Raw genomic sequence first — 26,870 nt, forward strand, 5'->3', positions numbered from 1 at the left:
GTAAAGGTCAATCTTTTGTACTTTTTTATTGCTAGGGAATCCTTCCGTTTCAAAGATGTTGTAGGTTGGAAGAGATCTTTTTAAAATATGTAAACTTCATTAAACACTACCCTACAACGGATTCTTATTTGCTCACAGATGTTTTAAAGACCAGGAACTATGCACTAAATAATGACATTTATTGAAGTATCATTGTGTCCACACAATAGAATGAAAGGACCTTTTCAGGTTAGCACCATTATCTAGTTGGTTGACTTATGCATTAGATTCACACCGAACAACATTTTAGGAGCTACTTACAGCCTCTTGAAAGAAACTATCACTCAATAACGATGTGCATCTGGCTTCCACAGACAACGTTTTCTCAACACCCGGACATGAGTCACCTCCGAATACAGTATCTAAGATTTTGATGGAGCAGCTGTTTTTCCCTTGACATTCCTGCAAAATATTAAAAGTGTCAGGAGGGTCTACAACCAAAACCAGGCAACATGCTTACTACTATTATTAGCCTCATTTTTTTTTCCACCTCTCTTCAAGCTTTACAAATCAGCAGCTAATAAGACGTAAAACGCTAATCGTAATACAACTATAGTGGCAGCATTACTTTTCTAAGCCTAGAGATTATCCAGCGATAATAACAATAACTTTTAACTGTAATACTTAAACAAATTATTGGGTTAATACTTAAACAAATTATTGGGTTAAGCATTTTGGAAAATTTCTTGCATCATAGCTTTTACCAAGTCCACAACGCCATAATCTTGTGGAGCATTTGCTTTCTTGCATAAAAACTGTCAACAATTTTACTTTTCAGAGGTGCTAGACAACGACTAGTGTGAAAAGGTATCCAAAACAGAGTTAGTTTACCTTGGAGACTATTGACATGGAACTAGGAGCGTGGCAGTTTCCCCTAGAAAAGTTCTGACAACCACCTCGGGGGGTACCAAAGCTAGCAAATGTTATGGAGGATATTGTATGTCCTTCTTGACAATATAACTGAAGTTCAGGTATCATATTATTAACAGAAACTTCTTCCCCAATGAGATCCGCATTTACCAACTTCTGTAGAGGTGGATGGTTGGATTCTGACACTTGAGCACATATTATGCTGGACAAATGTACCTTTACAGAAATCTCAAACGGATTTCCTCCCGTTTCTTCCAAGATAACGAGTAAATTGTTGGATGCTCTCAACCATGATCGTGGCACATGGTACCTGGAGACCAATAAGTCAGAAGTTAAGGAAAGCACAATACTGGAAATTTCCCGTATTAATGTACTGAAGTAATGCTGTATACTCCTCAAAATCATTCTAATAATTATGACAAACTTAATAAAGGAAGCATTATATTACAAACCAGTATTAATTAAATATCATTGGAACATATTTTCCTCATTTAGTAATTAATTAGTCTTTGTGTACAATGTACATAATCAACATGAGATAAATGATGCCGTGAGCGGCTATTTATAATTCGTAAGTAAAGTCTTGTGGAATTAGATGAAATCATGAAACCAACAGTTTTAGCCACTTCGAGAGTACATACAATGTTTGGGTCGGTTTTCCACAATTTGTTGAACACTTGTCAGAATCATATGCTCCACGATAATCACAGACTTGTTTACATCCACTTTTTGGAGAAACCCGAGTCCAGTATCTTCCAATATGGTGACCATTCACCCAAGCCTGACCTTTCCCCATGCTTTTCAAGTCAAGAGCAACTGGATCTAGGCCACCAGGAACATCAAAGTATGCCTGCTTAAAATAAATAGGTGTTATAAAAAAAAATAGCATTACGAGAGAATGACCAATGGGCTTACTTTGCACCTTCATAATCCCAGTATTCATATCATGATTTTAGATTCACTAATTCTGTAGTAGTGCGTTGGGCATAATAACTACAATACATAGATTACTAAACAATTTTTTAGAGGCAAACACATATACAATACAATGTAAAATGCACAGGAATCATGAGTCTTCCTAAAATAGATCACACAAATATTGAAAAGGGGAACTATATCAGGTCAAAACAATTGTTTGAGCATCAGACATGGAAACTTTGTCAGGAAGGCCATGAGCCCCAAGTAATATAAGAAAACAAGTCTATCCACAAAATGAGGAAGATGGCTTCTCTGAGAATACATTCTGGAGTTGAATCCAGCTCAATACACCATACTCCAGCAGAAACCACAATTCATAGTACCCTACTCTTTCCACTCCCAAATCCTCTAAAATGGATAGAAAAAACAAGTTGAAAATTAATTTGAAAGGTCTAATATTTTTTGGTTAGAATGTCTGCGATAGAAGTCATAAAGTCGTATCTTATTCTTCCTCTGCTTAATTTCTTGGAAAGATTGTCATAAACAAACTTTGAAGAAGCTTTCAAAACCTGCTTCTCATCAAATATCCTACATTCACTAACTGGTCTACCCAAACATTTACTCTTGCAAAATTCTGTGCTTCAATTGTCCTGGGCACATATAACATTCATTACAGTTGAAGATTTGACAAACTAGCCTACCCAAACATTTACTCTTGCACACCCTCCTAGCTGTTCTGTTGGTTGCTACTTAAATATGGTGGGAGAAAATCTTTTGGTCGAGAGACAGGTTCAAACCCAAGACCAAGGGTAACATAAATGCAAGATAACCACTACTCTAAGATGGTTTTCTGCTAAATAGATGACAAAAGTAAGTTTTATCCAATTTCTTTAGTATAAAATTATGTATATGTTATTGTACAGGTTGATGCTGCAAGCCATTGGTGCCATCAGTGACCCACTAACCTAGAACCTTGATCAAGTCAGGGACCCATCTAGCTCTGATAAAATTGTGAAGATGGTATCAGATCTTATATACTAGCTATCAGTATAAAATTTTGGTGTGGTTTACTGCTATTTCTTTTTCTCTCTCAACTAGTGGTTTGTGTCTTTACTTGTTCGGCTAAATACTCAGTGACTGCATATATACAAGTAAAACTTACAAAACGGACAACCGAGTTTCTAGTTTTATTTCAACAAAATTCAGTTTCTTATCAAGTTGGAATTCAATTGAAAGGTTCTCTGGATTCTTTCATCGAGTCTAGAGCAAGGTACGAAGACTAGGGCTCAATTCCCTCCTCTTTTTCTCACCATATTTTGGGTTTCCACATGATTTTCCCTCCTCTTCTGTTTGATTGTTTTATCCGGTTGTCGGTCGGGCCATGATAGGAGGACTGGTGAGGATATCCTTGACAGCAACGAAAGCTTTCTCGCATTGGTCGTCCCAGTGTTGAGTGATACCCTTTTTCATATTCTTCAGGATAGGTCTGATATGTTCTGCAAATTTCGGGATAAAACGTGACAAAGCAGTTAGTCGACCAACTCTCTGGATAGGTCTTTCACTCGTCTTGCAGCCTCGTTGTACCTCTGCATGAACGCTCTCAGGGTTTCATCCTTCTCCTGTTTAGTGTTTACCAACTCTGCCGGCGTCATCTCCTGCCTTCTGTTGGCGGCATACTGTGTTCTGAAGAAAGTTTCCACGGTGGCGAAACAATCTATCGTATTTGGAGTGAGGGTATGGTACCACTCCAATGCTTCGTCTTTCAAAGGCAAGGAGAAAGCTCGACAAATGACTGGGTCGCTATCCGTGTAGAATGCCATCGCATTGATGAAGTTTTTGAGGTGGTTATCTGGGTCCGGTGAGCCGTGGTATCTTTCTAATGTTGGAGGAGGTTTTTCGGGCATAGCAGTTTACATGATGTTTTCTGTAAACGGAAGTAGATTGATGAGCCGAAGGGGTGTGGGTCCCCTTCTTCCCTCCCCGCCAAGTTCGGTATGCATAGATCGCCCCCCATGACGGCTACCTTCATTATCTCCCTGCCTGTTTGAGGCGGACACCTCAGGCGGAGGTCGTTGCGCTCTTAACGTTGCAATTTCCTCTGCTTGTTTGTGCTAAGTCTCCTGCTGCTCCTTTATGGTTTTCGCCTGCGCCGCTATCTGGGCTTGTAGTTCCCTGATCAAATCTCTGGTGTAGTTTTCTTCCATAGTTCTTGTGGTCAACATTGGGGATCTCCAAATCTCGGCCCCACGGTGGGCGCCAAAATGTTTCGGTATAGATGTTTGGGATCGAGATACGGACCTTGTTGGTGTGTCTTTGCTGCTTCTAAATGTCTGGAACGCTTACTTCTCCTTAGCTGATGTAACTTGTTCACCTTTCTAGACATCATTCACATTCCATCCGCTTCCACAACTCGTCCACTTCAACAGAGGGGGGTACCTGCGGAGATACTCCGACGCTCAAGACAGATGTGGGTTATGGAGCCTCAGCTCTCAAGGAAAGATATTATCCTCACAATAGAGTATTTTTCAGTATTCAATAGAACGTACCTGGTCTTCCTTTTCTTTCCTGTATTTAACCTTAATAAAATTTGTAATAGACTTACCTTAAACAGTTTACCTTAAAATCCGGTCAGTTTCCCGTAATCCGCGTCATTCATATCTTTAATCAGATCTTTTAGACTATTTTATCTTCTGGTGGACTATCAGTCCAATTACTTAAATGTTGGGCCATGGCCCAACATCGTTTAACTTGACCGAGCGCTAAACCTAGATTGACCTGATTGAGTAAATCCGGTTTGACTTTTAACGTGCGTGGGGCATGTTTGATCTGGGTTGACGAGCGCCAGCGGATAGAGCGATCTTACTGGATGGCGGATGCTAGTGCTTGTAACTCAGTGAATAGAGCGATCGTTATTGGATATGGATGTAAACCGCTCGTCTCAGGTACCTTACTATACAATTTTCAATCTTATTTATTCTAATTTTCCAATTTTTCTTAGTACAGGTTAAGCCTTGCTTGTTTTGCAGACACATATTTTACAGGGGAGAGACTAAGGTATTAAATCACGACATTAAGTTTGATTCTTCGAAAAATCAGTAAATTATCAAAATACTTAATGGGTTTAATTAAATATAGCTACCCAAGGGTTTGGTTAATTTTATATGTTTCCGTTGTCCGGGGGAGGGAACATATAGGCTACCTTAGGTGAGTTCAACTCCGAAGAGAATCAATAGCTGGGTAAGAAATTAAATTAAAAGGAATCCTGGGTGCGGATCCTGATCCTGGAGGTTTTCTTATATTAATTTTATCCCAATTAATTTGCTTATTATTTCAATTCTTGATTTTTTTTTTCTTGAATTCTTTATTTCAAAATCAACATTGAATTTCAATTAATTTCTTTTCATTTTAAATAATATTAAATTGTGATAATTACAAATTCAAACACGTGGTTCTTATCAATTCAATATTATTACTTAACGACAGTCGTGGACTTGCATTTCCCACTTATCAATTGTGGCTATAGTTGTGAAAAGTGTACCTTCTTGAGTGTGAGTTGTGCACTAAGTTTTATCATGTACACTAGGTTCTACTCTTTTCTCTTCTACTAGCAATCCAAAAATGTCGCTCTCCCATAATTTGGTGTCTCTTCAACATAGAAGAACTGAATGATTGTTAGTCACTATTATGCACGTGATAATAATATCATTTTTGAATTACGTCCAACATTTTGTCTTGTAATATCACAAGACAGTTAAAAGTGCTGTTTGAAGGCTCTCTAGGCGTGGATGGGTCATATCAGTTCCCCAACTCAGTTGCAGCAATGTCGATCTCCTCAACTGTTTTGTACTGTTTCAGTTTGCAATACAAAACTGATTGTATAAAATCTTGTTCAAATTCTAAATATTTTCCATTTGAGGCATTCATATCTAGGTCATTCTAGTCCACATGTGCAAAAACTTGTCATCTTCTATTGTTTACACATCCTTCTTGAGCTTCTTCTATATTATTTAAACTTTGTTGATTATTATTCACGAATTACTTAATTTATCTTTTGAAAGCCAAATGTTAGGCCTTAAATGTTTTTAGGGTTTTGGCTTTCATGCATCTTCAAAAACTTTTCAAATTGACTCAGGTGGTGAGTTTCGTCCATTTACTCAATATCTCAATCAACTGGACATTAATCATAGATTAATTTGCTCTCACACACCATTAGTATGGTGTTGTTCTCACACACCATCAAAATGGTGTTGTTGGAAGAAAGCACATACATGGGGTTGAACATGGTTTCACATTCCTTGTTCAATCTATGCTTCCTTACAATTTTATGGATCATGCTTTGATAACTAGTATTTACTTGATTAATACACTTTCAACCTTGTTCAATCAAACAATTACCACTATGCTAAAAATTATAAGTAATTGTCAAAATGTAACTCTTTCTACTTAAGAGCATAACAACTTAAGCACTATGATTCAATTGTAACATGTCCACTAGCCACAAGAGAATTGATCCAACCAACAAAAATCTCATCCTTAAATTTTTAAATTCCTAATGAAAACTTCTTCCCCAAAAACTTCCCTATCACACTATAACCGTGTGATTGAATAGGAAATTAAAATTCATTGAACTTGAATAGCTTTCAATTCATTGTTACATTTTTATTTGGACAAGAAAATTCAAATTTATTGAAATTTTAATTTTCTTGTTTTAATAGAGTATTTCAATTACAATTAAATACAAAAAATTATTTTAATCAATGACTATACGCCTGTGCATAAATTTATAATCATTGACCATATGCCCTATCTGTCACTCATGAATTTGTCTACCATAGTAAAAATTAGGTAATACAATTATCAGCATAACAGAAATTATCTTAATCATTTTGCATGATTCTTGTTTTTAAAATATTTTGTTCTAGTATTCTGGCATTCTTAAACTAAGCTTCCTCAAGAGAAAAAGAGGGAAGCTAGTATGAAACTTCTAACTTGGTCATAGAGGCGCTAATATCATGCCAAGAACCAACATTCTAAGGGGCTTAAGTCCTCGTGGAGGTTCATGAATGAGTTGATATTTATAACAAAATCAATGTAAACAACTAGTAGGCTCTTTTCCCTTTTTATTTTCTTGGCTTAATACTACTTATGGTCCCAATTATTTTCAGCTTTGTTCAAAATGGTCTTAATTTTTTGTTATGTTCAATGTAGTCCTAAACATTGTAATTTGTGTTCAATTTAGTCTTTTTTGCAAACGCCGTTTAAATCGTTAACGGTCAAATATCCAATTGTGCAATTAGTGACACATCACCCTTGACACATCATCATCATCATCTCCTACCTCCATAAACCATAATTTTCCCCTACATAGAAACCTTAGTCGCCACTGCCACGCTCACGGCCAACCACCATCTTCGCACCTCCATCATCAGACATTTCAAAACCCTAACCAGATGGTCGCGTCGTTGTTCCAAACGCTCCAACACAAGCATCGCGAAACCGAATCGCGAGTTCCTCGCACCTTTAAGCAACATCGTGAAGCTTCTTCATTCTCCACCAGCCACCACCAACCTGAAAAACAGAAGATCAAAACCCACAGAACCAAAAATTTCCTTCAAACTAGAAGCGCGATTCGTGCCGCAACAGTGAAGAGCCACCAATATCATCATCAACCTCTCGCGAGCAAAATCCAAATCGCTAACGCAAACCCAAATCGCACTAGCGCCTCTCCGCAAGCTTCTCCACCGCGCCTTCTTCATTCACCTACAGGATAAAAACCTAGAAGCAAACCAACTATCACGAAGTTCACCATATCCGCCATGAAGGAGAAACCCTATTCTCGTGTGGCAGCAATCGACCAAGCTTTTTCCCAATCTGCCGATGCAAATCTGAAACCCTAATTTTTGGGTGAAGAAAGGGGTTGCCACAAGTCAAGCCCTCATTGGCGTGACCATCCTTAGTCAACTATGGTTCTAGCCACGTTAGCCAATAAGTGTCATGTAATTCACTGATTGGTGATGTGATGTTAACGATTTAAACGACGTTTGCAAAAAAAAGACTAAATTGAACATAAATTACGATATTTAGGACTACATTAAACATAAAAAAAATTAGGACCATTTTAAACAAAGCTAACAAAAATTGGGACCATAAGTGGTATTAAGCCTATTTTCTTTCACTCTACAACAGTTCTCACATAGAAATCACTTCGACAGATCATAATTACCTTGTACCATGTAAATGTGGATGGGATGCCATCAGGGGTTAATTCTACCCACCCTGAATTTTCATTCTCTTCACTGTAAAGTTTTAAAAACTCGCCCTGCAGCCCAACCTGGGATAAAATCAAATAAAGTGGAACCAATATTTTCAAATTCCTCATAATATATAAAGTACAATTCCACAAATATAGAATGTAAGTACATAAGATGAAAAGTATAGAATAACTAAATGAGCTTCGAATAAAGATAATCAAACCAGCACACATCTAGAAAGCACACCACTAAAGTAGCATTTTAAATTTCTATGGAGTGAAGGCAGAACTAGAATGACCAACTCATACAAAATCAAAACTGAGAATTTTGTTTTCCAAAATTATATTATCAGACTTACCATGAGAAGGTTGAAATCCTTAAAGATACAAAAAAGCCTCAAACAGGCAAAACTTTAAAACCTAATCCTACAAGAGCATGTAAGAGAAAATTAATATTCAAAATCCTATTTTTGTACAGGAATATTGTTCGAAATGGGAAAATATGTGGATATAAGAGCTTTTTTAATGTTTATTTTAGCAGGTAGCTTAGATGAGCCTAGATGCTTTGTATAGCTAAGTTCAATGCATCTTAGGAAGTACTGGTATCTTCATTTTTCTCTTGTAAATTGATTTGACGAATTGGTGTTAATTATCTTTGAAATAGTCTTGAATATTAATAGGTGCACACAGGTTTATTTACAAAGAGTTCAGCTAGAGTATTCGTAATTAGTTTATGTACATCAAGTAATAGCACTTTGTGTGTAACTAACTGATTGACTCACCCTAGAAAATATTTGAAAGTTGATCATTTAAATTAGAAGGTCAATTGTAGTATCCAAATTCAATAAGAAACCATCTAGAAACGACAGATAGAGAAAGCATGTGCATTGGGCTTGTGTATTTGCTAAATCTTTCAGAATAAAGCTGTAGTGTACTACTCGTAGACCTAGTAATATTTTCCTCTGAAAAACAGCTAATATTTCATATAGTTATTTGGTATCAGTACAGGGTTTAAATATTATATACATACCTGATGGGTCCATAATGATTTTGAAAGATCTATATCTCCATTTTTAAATCCAGTGATCTTTATTGTACCTCTGATCCCTGCTCCATCCTTCTCAATAAATGCACCATAATTCTGCAATATTGTTTCAAATGAGAATATACGTATAGTTAGTAATCTCTATCCCTCAATTGTTTTATAGGAGAATATGCTAAAGAAAAGTCACATAACGATGAACACGAATATCCTGTTCATATTAATGCGAACACATTAGAGAGCATAACTGTTGTAATTAGAGGAAAATCTTCCTAATTAGAAAAAATATCTATAAAATCTTTTTAATTAGAGAAAATATCTATAAAATCTTCTAGTTTATTTTTCGGCATATTGTTTTCTTATTTTCCTTTTTTAGAAGATTAGATTATTATAAATAGAGATAAGGAAAATATAATAGACATGAATGAAAATAATAAAATTCATTCTCTTTCTCAAGAATAACATAACTAAAACCATATAACGATAGAGGTATCAGATAAAAACTATGTTGGAATGTGCCTTTATTAACAACACCCTGGGCCCGCCTTAATATATGTCTTGTACTTTCATTGTGATAGGTTTGATGGGTGGATATAGTTCCACCTCAACTAGACACAAGGATTTAGTAACGACTGCAATGTTTGGATAGACCTCACTTTAGAAACTGTTTTTGCAAGGTAGAAATAAACCCCAACTATAAATTATAATAAAATGCAATAATTAATAGACAAGTGGATGTAATTAATATTTCCATCATTACGTAGGCATAATATTTGACATTATGCTCTTCAATTCTTCTGTCATTACTAATATACATCTTATCGAAATGAACTAGTTTGATTGATCAAATACACTATCAGTGTATGAATTATGAAAATTAAGCAATCGACATACACCTACACAACACATTACACTAGAAAAATAGATAAGTTTTGCATTAAACAAAAGGATAAATGTCAAAAATATATCAGGAATTTCACCTGCAAACCCACTGTTTGAGTTAACAGTGTTAAATCATTGTATCCTGGGAGAAATTGAAGAGACTGGACCACCTTGATCCAATGACCAACAGCATTACCTTCACTTGGACAAGAAATTAAACTACATGAATATATATAAACAAAAGAAATAAATATTAAACCTCTAAAGCACAACAATTATGATACAACTGATGCTTTGTTTTGAAAAGATGGGGGACCCATTGTCTGAAGTTAGGGATAGTGCTTTATAGAGACAATGACACTACTTAGTCCTTAAAAAATTATTATTGTGGTATAACCACAATCTACAAATTTGAAAAAATATATTTTTAGCATATTTTTATAAAGGTATATTTCATATTCTTGGAATACTAACTCACTGGATCTGGTGTTCTCTAAAGAGTGGTTTAGTAAGATTGTAATGATCATGATGAATAGCTTCTATTTTATTTCTTCTTTCTATTGTTCCTATTTTAATTATTTTATCATAGAATCATCATTTAATATCTTTTGTGTGGGAAACAAGTCTTTCATATCTTATTTGAACACACAGAGATGCAAATATTATACATTTTTAGTTTAACTGTTAAAGGTAAAATTATTTCAAATGTGTTGAGTGGCATCAGTATATGAAAATTATGAGAATGATACACTGATCATTTGCAATAAATTTGATTTGAACAGAAAAACTCTATGATTTATGTGTTGTAATTTCGTAGATATTAAGGGGGGTAATTGCTGGTTTGGACCTTGTCATATGATTCAGAAGAAGGCTACCCTTGAATGGAGCCACCTGTGCATGGCATGAGCTATAGATGAGGGTTACCCCTCGATGACATGACATGACATGACAAGATAGATGATAATAATTAATTAGAGAGTAGAAAGACTTGTCTGTTAAATCACCATCTTCTTGAGGAGACACAATGCCCTCCAGAAGGCTGGAGCCACCTCATTTTGGTTCTCTCATGTAGCTAAACCTATATAGTATTTTACTATGCACCTTTTAAACGTTTTACAAATTGTTAATTTATTTTCTTCTCACAAATTGTCATGCATCTGTGACACAAATGTCATTATATTTACATCGGTTAATTTATAATTCTTTTATACTTTGGAGTAATTATCTTCAATTTCATAGTAATTTATAATTTGTTTTGAAGGGAATAAATTATTCATCCATTACTGCTCCCCCTTCTAGGAACCGAGGTTGTTATGCCCTTAATTATATTTTGGTTCTCTCGTTTATTACTAGCCGAGCTGTTGGTTACTAGCCTTCCAGAAGGATATTTCTATCATGACCACTCAGGTTTTATTTTGGAATTTGGGGCATTTTATATTCAAATCATATATCTAATATAAATAAACACAAATAAACCATTTGTACATAATATAATTCCTCTGATGTGTCAGACAAACACTATCTAGATCGTGTGTTATTTTTCCCAAGCATCGCTGAACTTCAAAACAAAAATGCACATGCTAAGATTCCTTCCAAGAATCTTTCTACGGAAGTTGCATAATAAAGTGCATTATCCAGAATAGAACTTCGATTAAAACAGAAGAAATAATACTACAGTTACCTATAAGCTGGCCATTGACAAATACTCGCAGTATATCACGGACACCATCTATTGTAAGTTTTGGACGGACATCATTTTCCTCCCAAAACAAGATGTCACTGTCAGAAACGGATATTCTGCATTATATACACATTAATGAAAAAATAATTAGAAAACCATTGAATCAACATTTAAAAATGCTTTAAATTTTGATGAATTTTTTGTTTATTTTATTGCAGCTTTATGGAATTCAAATCATGTTTCCATCGATGGAATTCCTTTGGCAGATATACAAACGGAAAACTGTATAGAAGATATCTTCTCCATAATCTGTCATGCTTCTTTTGTTAGAAATAAAATCATTCATAAGCCATCATCTAACTTCAACTTTTAGTAAAGTTAGTCGTTGACACTGTAACCTTCTATGACCAAGTAGTTTGTTACTGCCATTGTAATGAAAAAAGCTAAACTTAAGCCAGTAGTGTGTGCCTCTCCATTCTCCATGCTTCAACACTCTGTGACCTTTCACCTAAAACCTTAAGTTTTCAAGAAAGTTGGTCCTTCAAACCTATAGCTATAGTGAATTCCTCTTTATCTAAAAGAACACAGATAACACATAAAACATTCATTTTAATAAAAGTAAGGCATAATACAGACCGCATGTACCATATAGTGAAAGTAAAACAAGCCAAAAAATATATAATGTGATACATTTGGTATCATTGCAGAGTATTCAGCAGGGAATAATGACCTGGTTGAATACCAAAGATAGTCAGATTGATCCTTTGTCACATTTAAGTGCTCCCATATACCTTCAACAGTGAAACTGCTCTTACTCCAAATATTGAGTGGCTCTTTTGTAGTCATCCAAGACTTTGAGATGTAGTAGATACCATTGTGGTCCCTACTTTGCTGGGCTGGGAAAATATTGGAGACAGTTGGAAAATCAAATTCTACTAGTTTGACAGAAGTTTGAGCTCTAACCTGTGCAAATTCAAAGAAGAAAATTTCAGATAACCCGAAAATAATATAACAATCCTATAAGTGTAGTATTGACCATTTTCACAATAAAAATTGCAAAATCAATAGACAACAAGGATTTCACTTTGTCAAAACCATCCAGCACATATGTATTTTAGAAATTTTTTTATTTTGTCCTTGTTGTAATTTTATTCGTTATTACAAGTGTATCTAGCTATTAAAACTAAAATTATGTATTTAAAAAAATCTTGTTGGAATTTTCACATCGATTAGAAATAAAGGCAATTTAAAATATATATATATATATATATATATATATATATATATATATATATATATATATATATATATATATATATATATATATATATGTGCGTGTGGGTGAAAATATCACCTTACAAGCTGGTTTTGTAGGGTTAGGTTAGGCTTAAAGTCCACTTCTTAACATGGTATCAGACTCATGGGTTAAAGTCCACCCGCTATTAGACCACCCATTTGCCTAGTCCCACACACGAGTGTATAATCCTCAGCGTAAGGGGAGTATGTTAGAAGTCTCACATCGACACATCGACTAAAGATAAGACCAATTTAGAGTATATGTGTAGATGCAAACCTCACTTTACAAGCTCTTTAACTTTTTTTTAATCTAATGGTTCCAACAAGTATTGACAATTAGATTAAGAAAGTAAAGGGTGAGGATGAATATAACTTTGAAAAGGTTTCTTTTACTAACTTTATCCTTTCTCACATACATATATGCATACATACATATATACATACATACATATATACATACATACATATACATATACATACATATGTATAATGGTGAATATCTCTAAATCATTAAGCAAAAGTAAACCATTAGTAAAATAACTTTCACAAATATATAATATAGAGAGGAGAAACAAATTTATGTCAAGCCAACACTTTTGCAAACTCAAAATGTTCCCCTGCATAAACTAACCTTGGCAGTATTGAAAACTGTATTTGTGCAATCTGGCAACACACTGACAGACCATGGTGGTATAGTGTATCTTCGACCACGAAATGTCACTGTTGCCTCTCTTTTTTCATCAATGTTGGCAAGAAATGCTGAGCATATGCTTGGAGATTCAAAGGAAGACAAATTCAATCCATTAGGGTGAACATCTGCTTGGTATACATGTGCCTGAAATTGATGAACAAAAGCGACTCAGAAAATAAAATCACCTATATAATTTTACATACAACAAGCAAACCTTAGCACATGGTGGGATTGGCTACATGTGCTTGTGAAGACATGCGGTAATAAACTAACTAGAAAAATATGCAGAAGCATTGTCCCTAAGTAAAAATACATTCTTTGTGAACGTCTATTGAAGCATAGAAAAATTGAATACAAATATAGGGAATGATAACAGTAATGTAATTTTGGAAATAGTAGGCATAGTTATCAATGAGATTTCTAGAACCACAGACATGAAGTTCGGTGAAGACGAAGAGTCCTATATTTTGATTAAAGAAAACTGATACACTTTACTACTGTATTTATAGAAGACAGTAGTTCTGAAAGATAAAAACGCAGGAAGCCCCTAAGATAAGTATTAATAATAAAATAATGACATTATACTTCAACACACAGAAAATAATCTTGTGCTTATTTTCTAATTATATTTATGTATATATAAGATGCATTCATTCTTTATCTATACTAACAGGCTAAAATCCTACTTCTGCCTTTTTGTCCTGCATAACTCCAAAATCTCTCAATACCGAAATACAAGGAATTTGTATGTATTAGTGTAAAGAACAACTGTCAACTTTAAGCAGCTGTCATGTTACTTTGATACGTTAGTAGTCTTCACTTCTGTTGTAATCAAACTTTAAATACAATAAAATTCTGTTACATTTTATGTTCAATAGATCTTCTTCTTTCTTTTTGTTCCTCTTTTCTGTTACTGTATCCAGAGCTTCAAAGATCCATTAATGGAGTTGTCTCAAAATCTTGTGTTCTTCACCAACACTACTCCTTTGTTTCATCCAAATCCTAAGAAACTAAATCACTCCCATTTTCTTCAATGGAGGCAACAAATTGAACCGGTGATTAAAAGCCCATAAACTTCAATGTTTTGTTGTGAAATCCAATATTCAGATAAGATTTCTCACAGAAGACGATCATGCAACAAGAAATGAAAATCTAGAGTACTACAGTTGGAAAAGCAACATCATGTCCTTCTATAGTGGCTTCAATCGACTCTTTCTTGGTCAATTTTATCTTGATTAATAGCTTGCGTTCATTCATGTTAAATTCTGGAACAGCTTCATGAATATTTTCAAAAGCAAAGGCATGCGAAAGCAAGGGAATATTAGGAGCCAAATCAGGTCCCACAACCCCAGAGAATAGCTAAGGGCTATGGAGATAGCCAGGGATGTAGAGGAGGCTACAACAGATCCCAAACAGGACAGGGGAGGGACCAATAGGGGAACTCAATCTTCTGGAAGATATCACCAAGTCCTTACGAGGACCTAGAATTGACTATCTTTGTAACAAGCTTGGAATATATGATTTATATGCTCCAGCTTGAGGGGGAGTGTTAGATGTTAAGTTGTGTGTTTCTGTTAATTGGGCTTAGCCCATTCTGTATTTAGGGTTTAACCCTTATCTTACATTATAAATAAACTACCCTATGTGTATGCTAAACACATAAGGGAGATTTCTCCTAATCTTCTTCACTATATTCAATACTTCCAAAAGGAGTGACAAGTTTTGAAAGCCCTCAAAGATACAAGAAGTTTGGGTTCCACTGATTGCCATAACAAGGCACACAACTGGAAATTTGCTTGTTTCCACTGATAAGCTTTTTCAGTAGGCACATGGCTTCCATCTCACTCAAGGTGGTCATAATGCCCTTGGCCAAGGAACCACATTTCAACGGCAGCAGACCATGATAGATAATTTTTTCCATTTAGCTTCTCGAAGGTAATTGATGGACTTCCGGAGAAGGAAATAGTACTGCCAGACGCCATTTCTGAAGAAGACGAATAGTACTAGCGAGGAACAAGAAAAACCCTAAGGGTTTAGACAAAGGAAACTGTGATAGTGATGGACGACGGTGGCCGGCAACGGCGGGCGGTGGCCGGCGACGGACGACGGTGGCCGGCGGTGGACGGTGGCCGGCGGCGGGCAGCGGCGGATGGTGGCGGCGACGAAGAACTGTGGCACCGGACAGATATAGAGACAGAAACCAGAGCGGGATCGACCCGCTCTGATACCAACTTAAGATTGAATCAGTAAAATAATTCTAGAGGGCTTAATTGATCCCTCTCACAATCTTCTATTTATAAGAATAAATTGATACACATGTACATGATAAATAGGGTAACCCTAGACACAATATAATCATGATAAATAGGGTAATCCTAGACACAATATAATCATGATAAATAGGATAACCCTTGACACACTATAATGATGATAAAATAGGATAAATATCCTAACAAAAGGGAAGAGGAGAAAGAAATGAAACAAAGGCAGATGGAACTCTGTTTTTTCAGCAAGGGGACTAACACAATCCAATACAACGAAATTGCAAGGGTGGCTGAAAGGGAGACGCGTGTTAATGTTGATCGATAACGGAACCAACCAGAATTTCATTTCAACCAATTTGGTGGCTGAGTTGGGTTCGATGGTGGAAGAAACACCTCCCTATAAAGTTTGCTTGGGAGATGGGTTTAAGAAGGACACGAGTGTATGCTGCCACAATATTCAGTAATGCTAGAAGGTCTAGAGATGAAAGAAAAGTTCTATTTGTTTGAGCTCGGTGGTGTGGATTGATCTTAGGGGTAACCTGGCTGGCATCACTAAGGGAGGTTAAAATCAATTGGAGAAACTTGACTATGAGTTTTGGCCAGGGGAGGAAGAGATTATGATCAGGGGTGACCCAACACTAACCAAGAAAGTTGTAACCACCGAAGCATTGCTAAAGGAAACAGAAATTGAGGCTACCTATCACTATTCCATACTCAATCTAAAAAGTCAAACATTTTGCATACTTATACATGTGCCCAATCAATGTGAGGATTCTCCATCAAAATTGGACAGGTTCGGACAATATAAAAAAATGGGTTCATTTGTCATCCCAACATACAAGTATTCTAATCTATATTAAAGAAGAGATATAATAATACCAAACAAAATCAATATCTAATAATGGGAAACATTTAGCAAGTCGTTTTCCTTTCACATCATATCATATCTATATTTATTATAATCAAATCAAATATTTAACATAATCAACTCATTTATAAAACTCTTCCTAAAGTTGAAGCATATGTATCATAGGAGAGAAGCTTGTTACAAATATCATCAACACAAGACGTCTTGAGAGACTTGGTAAACTATGACAAGGCTTTTAAGTATCTTCTGGACATGACTTTCTCTTTTTCAAAGTGAAAATAAATCATGAATATGTTTTATCTTTTCAAATAATATCTTTAACAAATCCCGAAAATACTTGCATCAAAAGACTTTGTAGAGATATAAGCTATTAGTGAGTCACTGTCTACTACTAAAAAATATTGGTAGGTCTCTAAGTGTAGCTACTACCAATAAAATATTAAATGCAGTAAATCATAATGATTTAAACTTCTATGAAATATTTATTTATTTCATGCTAGGCTCGAACCTCCTGCTTTGGACCCAATTTTATATATGTTGGTGAATCGGCAGTAACCAGGGCAGGCTCACAAAGTTTCAATGCAGCATGTAAATCTTTCAAGTGACCCCATTTTGGCTCATGCAACAGACCTAGAAAAACAGGGTTCATCAACTATGTTAATGCTATACGCAATATATTCATTAGCTACCATCTAAAACAGTCTTATTGTTATTCTTCCACATACCATACTCGTCAATTGGGGCATCATAATCATAACTTGTAATTTGCAAGGGGCCCCCTGCAGTGCGGCCAAAATTTGTTCCGCCAAAATACTGTAACATAAAATAGCTTGTCAAGATGTGGGTTACTGATACTCATATCTACGAAGACTATAATATACATCATATATAGATAAACCCCTTATATCAGTATATACTCATCGTAAGTAATTTTGAAATATAATAAGAAAAACAGCTATTAGAAGATATCACCATATTGATTATTAAGGTTATTTTCATAAAAGTTGTTACCATAAACAGATAAATGGAAGAACAAAACAAAGAACAGGGCATCCTATAGAATGCAAGAGCCAAATAAGGCATTTGATAGGATATAATGTGTGTAGGATAGAAGGAAATAAATTAAGAATTAGTTGTTAGTTGGTTAGTTGGTTGGGGGGCCTTTATAAGAAGGCAAGGAGGTCTTAAGTCAAGGTCACCTTTTGTTAATTCTTTGTGTACAGATAGGACCTTGTTATCCTATGGAGGGAAAGTGTTCCCTTGATTGTTTTGGACGTGTACAGTGTATTCTTGATTACCATAATAATATACAATCTTTTTGTCCAGTATTCTGTGTGTGCGCTGAGTGTAAGAGAGATTGATTTCCATACTAAAGAAATCTATCAAATTGGTCCGAGAGATTGATTTCTATACTAAAGAAATTTACCAAATTGGATTGACCTGCCAGATCAAGAAGTGATGGAAGCATGGAAGGAAGAGTCAATACATTGGAGAGGGGAGCCAACAAACAGAAAAGGGTGATAGCAGAATGGAGAAGAAATATCTAAGAAATAAAAGAAATGTTGCAGAAATCCAAGATTCATAGAAAGGGCTCAGAAAGAAGTGAGAAATTTGTCATGAAAGGAAAGAAAGAGGGAAAAATGGGTAGGGATGTTGTGAAAGACAGTCTACAAAACATCAAGGAAGCCAAGAAATTCCTACCTCTGATAAGCATTGAGAAAGGAAAGAAGATCATGTGCTAAATATCCTATTAATCAGTATGTTTGCACTAACAATCTCTTTGATAAGCACAGAAGTTTTATTGCTGCCATTGATGCCACAGAAATTCCTACCTCAATCCAGGAGGCCATGAAACTTGAACATTGGAATCAAGCCATGAAAGAAGAGATGAATGCATTAGAAAGAAATTCAACTTGGGAGTTTGTTGATAAGCCAAGAGACAAGAAGGCAGTAGGGTGATATTCACAGTAGAACATAAGGTAGATGGGACAATAGAAATATATAAAGCTAGATTGGTGGCAAAAGGATATACCAAACATATGGGATTGACTATGAGGAGACATTTGCCCCAGTGGCAAAGATGAATACAGTTCAAGTTATTCTTGCTTTGGCTGCTCATTTTGGATGGGACTTACACTAGCTGGATGTGAAGAATGCCTTTCTTCATGGAAGTGCTCCTGTAGAGAAGGCCCAATATCAGAGATTGGTAGGAAAATTGGTTTATCTATCACACACAAGACCAGACATTGCTTATGCAGTTAGTGAAGTGAGCCAATTTATGCATGATCCAGGAGAGGCACACATGCAAGCAGTTGACAAAATTCTCCAATACTTCAAGTCAAGTCCAAGAAAGGGGCTATTATTCAAAAGAGAACACACATTGACTATAAAATATATACTGGTGCTGACTATGCAGGTTCTATTACTGACAAAAATTCGACTTCTGGGTATTGTGTGTTTCTTGGAGATAGTCTAGTAACATGGAGAAGCAAAAATCAAGATAGAGTATCCCGTTCTAGTGCAGAAGCTGAATTTCGAGCTCTTGCTCAAGGAATGTGTGAAGGACTCTGGATGAAAATTATTTTGGATGATCTTAAAGTCAAAGTGGAGAACCCGGTGCAACTACACTGTGACAATAAATCTGCCAAGAGCATAGCCCATAATCCAGTACAGCATGACAGAACCAAACACATTGAGATTGACAGACATTTCATCAAAGATAATCTTGACAGAGGCTTTGTGATTACAACTCATGTTCCTACAGAACTTCAAATAACAGATATTTTTACAAAAGGGTTTCCTCCGGGTAGATTTCAAGATCTTGTAGGCAAGTTGGGAATGATTGATATTCATTTACCAACTTGAGAGGCAGTGTTGTAATTAGAGAGGATATCTTTAGAATCTTCCTGATTAGAGAAAATAGATATATAATCTTCTATTTTATTTTGTTTACTTAGTTTCCCTATTTTCCTTTTTAGGAAAATTAGATTATTACAAATAGAGGATATGAAAATGTATTTTCATGATTTAGAATAATAAAATCAGTCCTATTTTCAACTTACAAACCTCACCTTACAAGTCGATTTTATGAGTATGAGTTAAGCTTAAAGTTTAGTTTTTAATATGGTATCAGAGTCATGAGTTAGAACATATACCAGCAAAATTCGTTGCTTGTTGGGTCTATTGTTCAACCTGCTGTCGAACCCCCATTAATGTTTAGTTCTATGCTCGAGAAGTATATGCCCCGGTGTGAGGGAGAAGATGCTATATGAAATTCTCAATTTTCTGTATTTCAATTTTCTTTCTTGTTTCTAAGTTTCTGATCTAGTTTCTATAACTATGTCAACAATTTTCCCTAAACCTCCTCAATAACATTGGTAAAACGTCTTCCCAAGAATGGTTCATGTGATTTTATGCCAGAATTAGAAATAATTAATTGTTGCTCCCTCCATACTAATGAAAGTTAACCTAAGCTTAAGGCTAGACCTACTACACCTAAAAGAACTTTTCCCTTGCTAACCATTCAAGGGGTCCCTCCCTACAAAAAAAAAAAAGTCATTTCCATCCTCTTTATATGTGAAAGCTACCAATCCTTACAAGTCATAGAGGGTTAATTATACTTGAACTACTTAAAGAAATAAAGAAATGCATTATCACCCATCGTGAGAAGGAATTCACAAGGAAGATCCAATACCAATAACACATGAGTCAAATCCACATAAGGATTGACATCATCTGCAACTAGAACCTTAAGACAATAGGTTTATGAATGGGTCTTCTTTCTTTTATGGTGCTTAACTTTATCATTTTTACTCAGTGTGAGACTAAGACTCAAGCTTAGATTTCTATCAAACTCTCCCACAAGTTTAAGTACCTTCCACATTGGTACATCTCCCTCAAGAGAAAGCATTTACAACCATGAGTATCTTACTAGTGACCCTTACTCGTACTGCCATTCAAAGAAAATAGGACACATTCGCCTAAACCTCTATTAGGAGATTTTCAAAAAGGATCATATTGACTCGTTTAAGCTAGCCACCAAGTCGAATCATTGTTTTTGATACCACTGTTGGGTCTTAGAGGGGATTCACCCGAGAGATTTAGTACAAATGAAACATGAACCAAGCCCACATAACCTTCTAGGAATGGGTTTATGGGTTTTCTTCTTTATATAATGCTCAATTTTCTCATTTCTACTTAATGTGAGACTTAAACTCACTTGAATTCCTAACATCACCTTTATAATAATTTCATTTTTTAAAATAAGAATGTAAAAATATGTTAAAATGAATAGAAAGATTTTAAAAATAATTTCTCCTCATCAATATGAAGATAACTCCAAGACACAATTAGTATTACAGAAAAACTCCAAGACAACTTCTTGGTAAACTTCATAAGGAACGGCAATTTTTCTGCCAATATGGTAGAAAAAGGAAGAACACACACTTGAGGGACTTTCGAGAGGTCCTCAAAAGAAAAAACATCTACAGAAGGTTTATAACTATCATTTTTCAGTTATTATTTTTATCCCTCCTCTTAATGCCAAACCTGTCTTGACCCAACCTATCAGATACCTTTATCCTAATAACTTACTATTAACCATATTTATACCTTTGAGTTAATAAAACCACGTAACTACCCTACACCTATATTCTCCTCTTTTGTTATGTCTTCTAACATATACTTTTAAAGTTGTTTGGGTAGTTCATTCTCTTGCCTAAAAGTTTCAATTTGATGTTCAAAATATAAATCAAATTTATTAACAAGAAATGGAAAAAAGTAAGATAGAAGCATGGAACATATGTAGCAAAATGTGCCAAAAGAACAACAACATAATAAAAAGCCCTCCAATACAAACATTGGACAAGAATCCTTCATGAGACAACCAGCAGGTAAGAACAACAAAGAAGCTATAAACGAATAGTGTATACCATGTAATAATTTTGAAAGCTTCCGCCACGTTGGAAAAATCGTGCAACTGCAAAAGCAAGGTCTTCAACAGGTCTATGAGGTAATTTTTCACCCCACTGTGTATACCTTCAAAATCAGTTGGAGAACCAAAATATTTATAGCCACAGTCAAATACTGAATCAGCTCTCGACATATTGTTTCTTTTACCTTCTATTTGCAATCAAAAGTTCAACGAAGGTTTATGCAAGTACACACACAGAAGCACAAAATGAAAACATAGTGGCTAACCTAAAAGGTCTATAAGCAATTTATGTAATGTCGAGTATTGATTGGTAAAGTTGAATTTATTGTCGTTAAAAGTATAATCAGACATATACCCTTTAGGTCCTTGTTTCAGGTACTCCAATTAGTAAATACTTTCCTATTATTACGACACTTCTCCAAACCACATAATTTACAAAATTAGAGAACAAGCAAGAAGTGCATATAGAAAGTAAAGGAGGTAATGGTCGAATGTAGCCCAGTGAAGTCACCTCCTTAAAACGCTACAGTGGAAAATTGGGAAGTAGCTTGTAGCAAAGAAAGAAGACAAGAGAGTTGATAATTCTGTTTAGAAAATTGAAAGAAAACCATCGGACTGGAAAAACTGAGTACGCATATCAGAGATATAATATAAAGAACTAAAATCTCTCCTACCCCTAGGTGATATAGACATATACAACAAGCATGCATACAGAGTACAGAGAACCATGTAGACAATTTAACATGTTGAGAAGTAAAAACTGAGCCACGAGTTGCTGCCAAAGACCACTGCTTGTTGAGGGCAATAGAACTCCATTTCAGTAAAAGAGCCAATTAATATAGTTGAATATAGGGTTTCAGGAAAGAGAATAGCAGCTTCTATGGCAGCTACCGGTGGCCTTTATTGCACCTTGCTATGTCACAATAGTAGCCCTATTGCTCATATTAAAAGGTAGTCCCTCGAAGGATGTATTTGTTCATACCATCCATCCCAATTCTCTGTCCAAATCGTTGGTTTGTTATGAGAGTTTGGTTTAAATCCATCACAGTAGTATGCATTGCATGTATCAATCTGTGTACAACAATATTGATTTATTAACCACTTGAATTGTTAGTTTTTTGAAACACAGAATATTTTAACTACACTTTCTGTTATTTTTTCAAAATCTATAGGAGAGACCTGCACACATTTTAATTTTAGTAAGTATAGGTAAATGCCAGTAACAGTTATTTTCAATTGTGGAAAGGTATATAATTTACAATATCATATGGAGCATCCTGTTGTCTACACATGACCCATGGGACCCCAGCACCAAGACTTAGAGCCATCTTAGCCGCCCATTTAACATACTCTTTACCTCCTTTGCCATAGGAGCTCTCAATGTTCCCGTATTCATTCTCAATCTGAAATTCCAGTCACATGCTTAGTTAAAGATTGCCTTCTACAAAGGGAAGAATCATATTTAATACTTTCATGAGCTAATTCCAAGATAACAGAATAAAACATAATCAATAGTTATCTAACACGAAATATTTAAGTGTGTTCATAAGTTTGAGAACTGAGTAATTTAAAAATTGGATACGATAATCAGAATACATCAATACAGAAAAAGGACCACATAACAAGCATCAACAACTAAAATATCGCATACAATTTCTATATATTGGATACCTGTATTATATAACATCACCTAGATAGACATGGAAAAAATTAGAAGACAAAAATAGGAAAAGTGTTGAATTCAGTTATCAATAATCTAAAAGCAGTTCACTCCTACTAAAAATAAAACCTACCTAGCAGAGAAACTGTTAGGACTTCCTTTCTTGAATTACAAAACTATTGCTTGAAAACAAAAGCTCCTCCCTGTTCTTAGAAAAAATACACTGAAATACCTCTATTTCTCAAGTATCCAACAATACAAAATGCCAAGGTAAACGAGTTTACCCCCAAAAGAGCACTCTCCTTTTATACACCAAACTCCATTTTACACATACTCAATTTTATAATCCCCTACCTGGTTTCACCAGGGCACTGTATAAAAGAATACATTTCCTCAATAATCTATAACAGAAAATAGAAGATTTTCAACTAATAGTAACAAATATAAAAAAACTAATTTGTCAGTTATTTAATGCCTTCAGGTTTATCAAGTATCTGGGATCCAACAGAAACACAAATGCAATGAGTTAAAACAATAATATAGAGACAGTTGTAATTTCATCGCCAATTTTTTCATTAGCAAGACTATGAAAAATAAAATCAAGTGATGTATATAATGACCAAAATCTACATTTTTCCCACCTGCAACAAAATTATAGGACCACCTTGCCAAGAAAACAGCATTTCCTCTCTCATCATATTCACCATCTTGGAGACAAAGCGCTTCATCTCCTCCTAGGTTTCGAAAAAAAGTCTATCAAAATCATGTTACACAATCCTTTCCAATTACATTGACATTTATTCCATGATTTTAGGAGTTCACAAAAATCCCACCCCTAGATTCAAACATTGAGGTGCATTACAGGATATAAAAACGTGTGCACACACTAAGAGGAGTTTGGGCTAACTCCAGAATCGTGGAATATGGGTTTAGAGCTAAACCCTACTTAAATATTCTAGCCCATGTGAGATTTGAGTTTTTCCCAATAAAGAACAGATGGTTGTTAAGTCAATCACAGTTCATATCTGAGAATGCTGAAAAAACCGAATAAAATCACACATGAAAAAAGGAGAACAAGAAACAAATGAAAAAAGTCTGTTTACAAACAAACAGAAAAAGAGACTAATGTCAACCAACAAAGCAGTCCACCTTGAAAGGTTCATTGTTTGTTCGAAATTCAATACCAGGGATATCACGCAACCACACTGGGAAACCCCTGCAAAGACATAGCTCATGAATCAACCAACAAGCTGTCAAATACTTATCTACTTTTAAAGAGAGAAATAAGCTTTGCTGAAGAGAAATAAGCAAACAAGAGGTGAGGTAATATACCCAAAAGAGCAAAAAAACCAAAAGGAAAACAACTAAAACACAAGCAAAATCAAAAGAAGCAGGTGAATCTATGAGTGTAGCAGGGACGTAAAATCTGAAATCCCTATGCATATTTTTCCAACTACACACAGGTTTCAATACATAACAGATGGGTAGCATCAAAACAGTGATGATGATGATAAAAAAAAAAATCAAGACAGTGGTGATATAAAACAGGCAATATCCAAATAGAGAAACAGGCAAGATCAGCATGTATTGATCACAAACAAAAACTTAACTTATTTTCCCATCAAGTACCAATTATAATACCAGCATTGTACAAGTTTGTGTTTATTTCCTTTGTGCGAAGCAGAAACTATCCTCACTCTGGATTTTCTTTTTTGAGTAATTTAATTTGCACTAAAAATCATGCTTGTAAACATAACTTCACCTTAAAAAGACCTAAAATCATAATTTAAAGCACAACTTCTACATTAAAAAAATATTAAAATTAAGTTTCAAAGCACAATTTCTATATTAAAAAAATACTAAAATCTTGTTTCAAAGCACAATTTCTATATTAAAAAAATACTAAAATCTTGTTTCAAAGCACAAGTTTAGTATTAAAATAAATAAACAAAAACAAAAGGATCGAAGGTCTACTTAAAAGCACAACTTACCAATTTACCTATTTTTTTACAAAAGGTAACCAGATCAGTAATTTCCAAATAAAACTGCACCATTTTAGTGCTTTGCCTCGCATAAAACGTAAATGATTAAATGAAAACTGTTTCTCACTCCAAACCATTACTACAAGGACTTTCAACGAGAAAAGATGAAAAAATTGTAAAGCATGGCATAAAAGTTAATTGAGGATTTTTCCTGTTTAGAAGTGTAATTAATTAACTATCATCATGCAATCTCTTGTTTTTCTATATGGAAACATCAAATTTAAGAAACAAAAAAAAAATGCTAAACGATAATATTTGAAAAAGGCTGAGACCCAAAGTTCCACTCGGCGCACGCATAAGGGCCTATACGGAGAAAGAAATAGAGTCCATGAGCTGCTGCTAACTTCACAAACTTCACAAGATCATATCTCCCTTCAAAATTATACTGCATATGTGCAAGCACATTAAATGAAAAGGGAATTGATATTTTAGTATTAATAAAAAAATATCAAATACATAGTTGAAGATACAAGACAAGGTCACTGCCCGGAAAGCGGGGAGAAATATAATTTTCCACCTGTCCTCTCACTGGCTCATGCCCATTCCAGAAAACATAAGTTTCAATCACATCGGCTCCACCTTCCTTGCTCTTTGCAATCAAGTCAGGCCACATCTAACATCATACCAAATGCACAATAAGACACTTCCATATCCTATTATGGTTAAATGAGACTGATAAAAGAATTGTGATTAATTTGTCGATTTAGTTTCAGAAGAATTTTCAATTTTCTATGCAGACAAATATGAAATTCAAAACACAAGCTCACTTGTGCTGAAAATGCCGAAATGCAAAATCTCGGATGTTCATGATGATCGAATTCTTGTTTTTTTTTTTTTTCAAAAGCTCATTCAAGATGCTGAGAAAAAAAACAGCATTAGTTTCTAAATTGACTTTTGAGAACGATCTAGGTTGATGGAGGCAATGAAACAATAGCAAAAAATCAAACAGAGCAAACAAGCTCTAACAGAACTCAAATAAACAGAGAGAGAAAGTTAGACAACAAAGGAGAGAGGAAACTTCAATGATTCAGTTAAGTTGCGGTTTCATCTTACTGTTATATTACAGTTCATCCATGGCGAAGAGTTAAATTAAGATGAGGAATTAAGACCTCGGGAGTGGCGCGAGGATAGTGGATTCCGGCGGAAATGAGGATGCGGCGTTTGCCGTCGAGGATGAGAGCGCGGTGGTCGTAGGTGACATTGAACGGTTTGAAATACTCTTCTGCCTCCGTCACTCTTACTCCATACTCGATTGTTACTAAGCAAACGCAAAAAAATATCACTGCCACTATCATCTCCTTCCTATTGTTTCCTAATCCTCCTCTGGAACAGGAACTCCGCAACATCTTCTTCAACATTGCTCTTCTCCACCACCGTTGAAAACTAAATAAAATTTGGATTAAACAATGGATTCTTTATTCTAGTAGAATCTAT

The 26,870-nt window shown here is 35.1% G+C and overlaps 1 protein-coding gene across 1 annotated transcript; it reads right to left on the minus strand.

The window, feature by feature from the left end:
• Positions 1-158: 158 nt before the first annotated feature.
• On the minus strand, positions 159-26,870 carry BGAL9 (beta galactosidase 9). Its single transcript, XM_047294235.2, has 19 exons — positions 26,546-26,870; positions 25,954-26,049; positions 25,709-25,821; positions 24,544-24,610; positions 24,036-24,128; positions 22,994-23,137; positions 22,717-22,805; positions 21,733-21,838; positions 17,527-17,614; positions 17,310-17,431; positions 13,610-13,813; positions 12,413-12,645; positions 11,683-11,798; positions 10,100-10,197; positions 9,108-9,218; positions 8,051-8,158; positions 1,551-1,759; positions 871-1,219; positions 159-441 (listed from the first exon to the last, which is right to left on the minus strand). The coding sequence occupies exons 1-19, from the start codon at positions 26,792-26,794 to the stop codon at positions 286-288; spliced, it is 2,751 nt and encodes a 916-aa protein (XP_047150191.1). The 5' UTR covers positions 26,795-26,870; the 3' UTR covers positions 159-285.

The sequence above is a fragment of the Vigna umbellata genome, chromosome 1, assembly GCF_029865625.1.
Source record: "Vigna umbellata cultivar VRB3 chromosome 1, Vumbellata_1.0, whole genome shotgun sequence".
NCBI lineage: Eukaryota > Viridiplantae > Streptophyta > Magnoliopsida > Fabales > Fabaceae > Vigna > Vigna umbellata.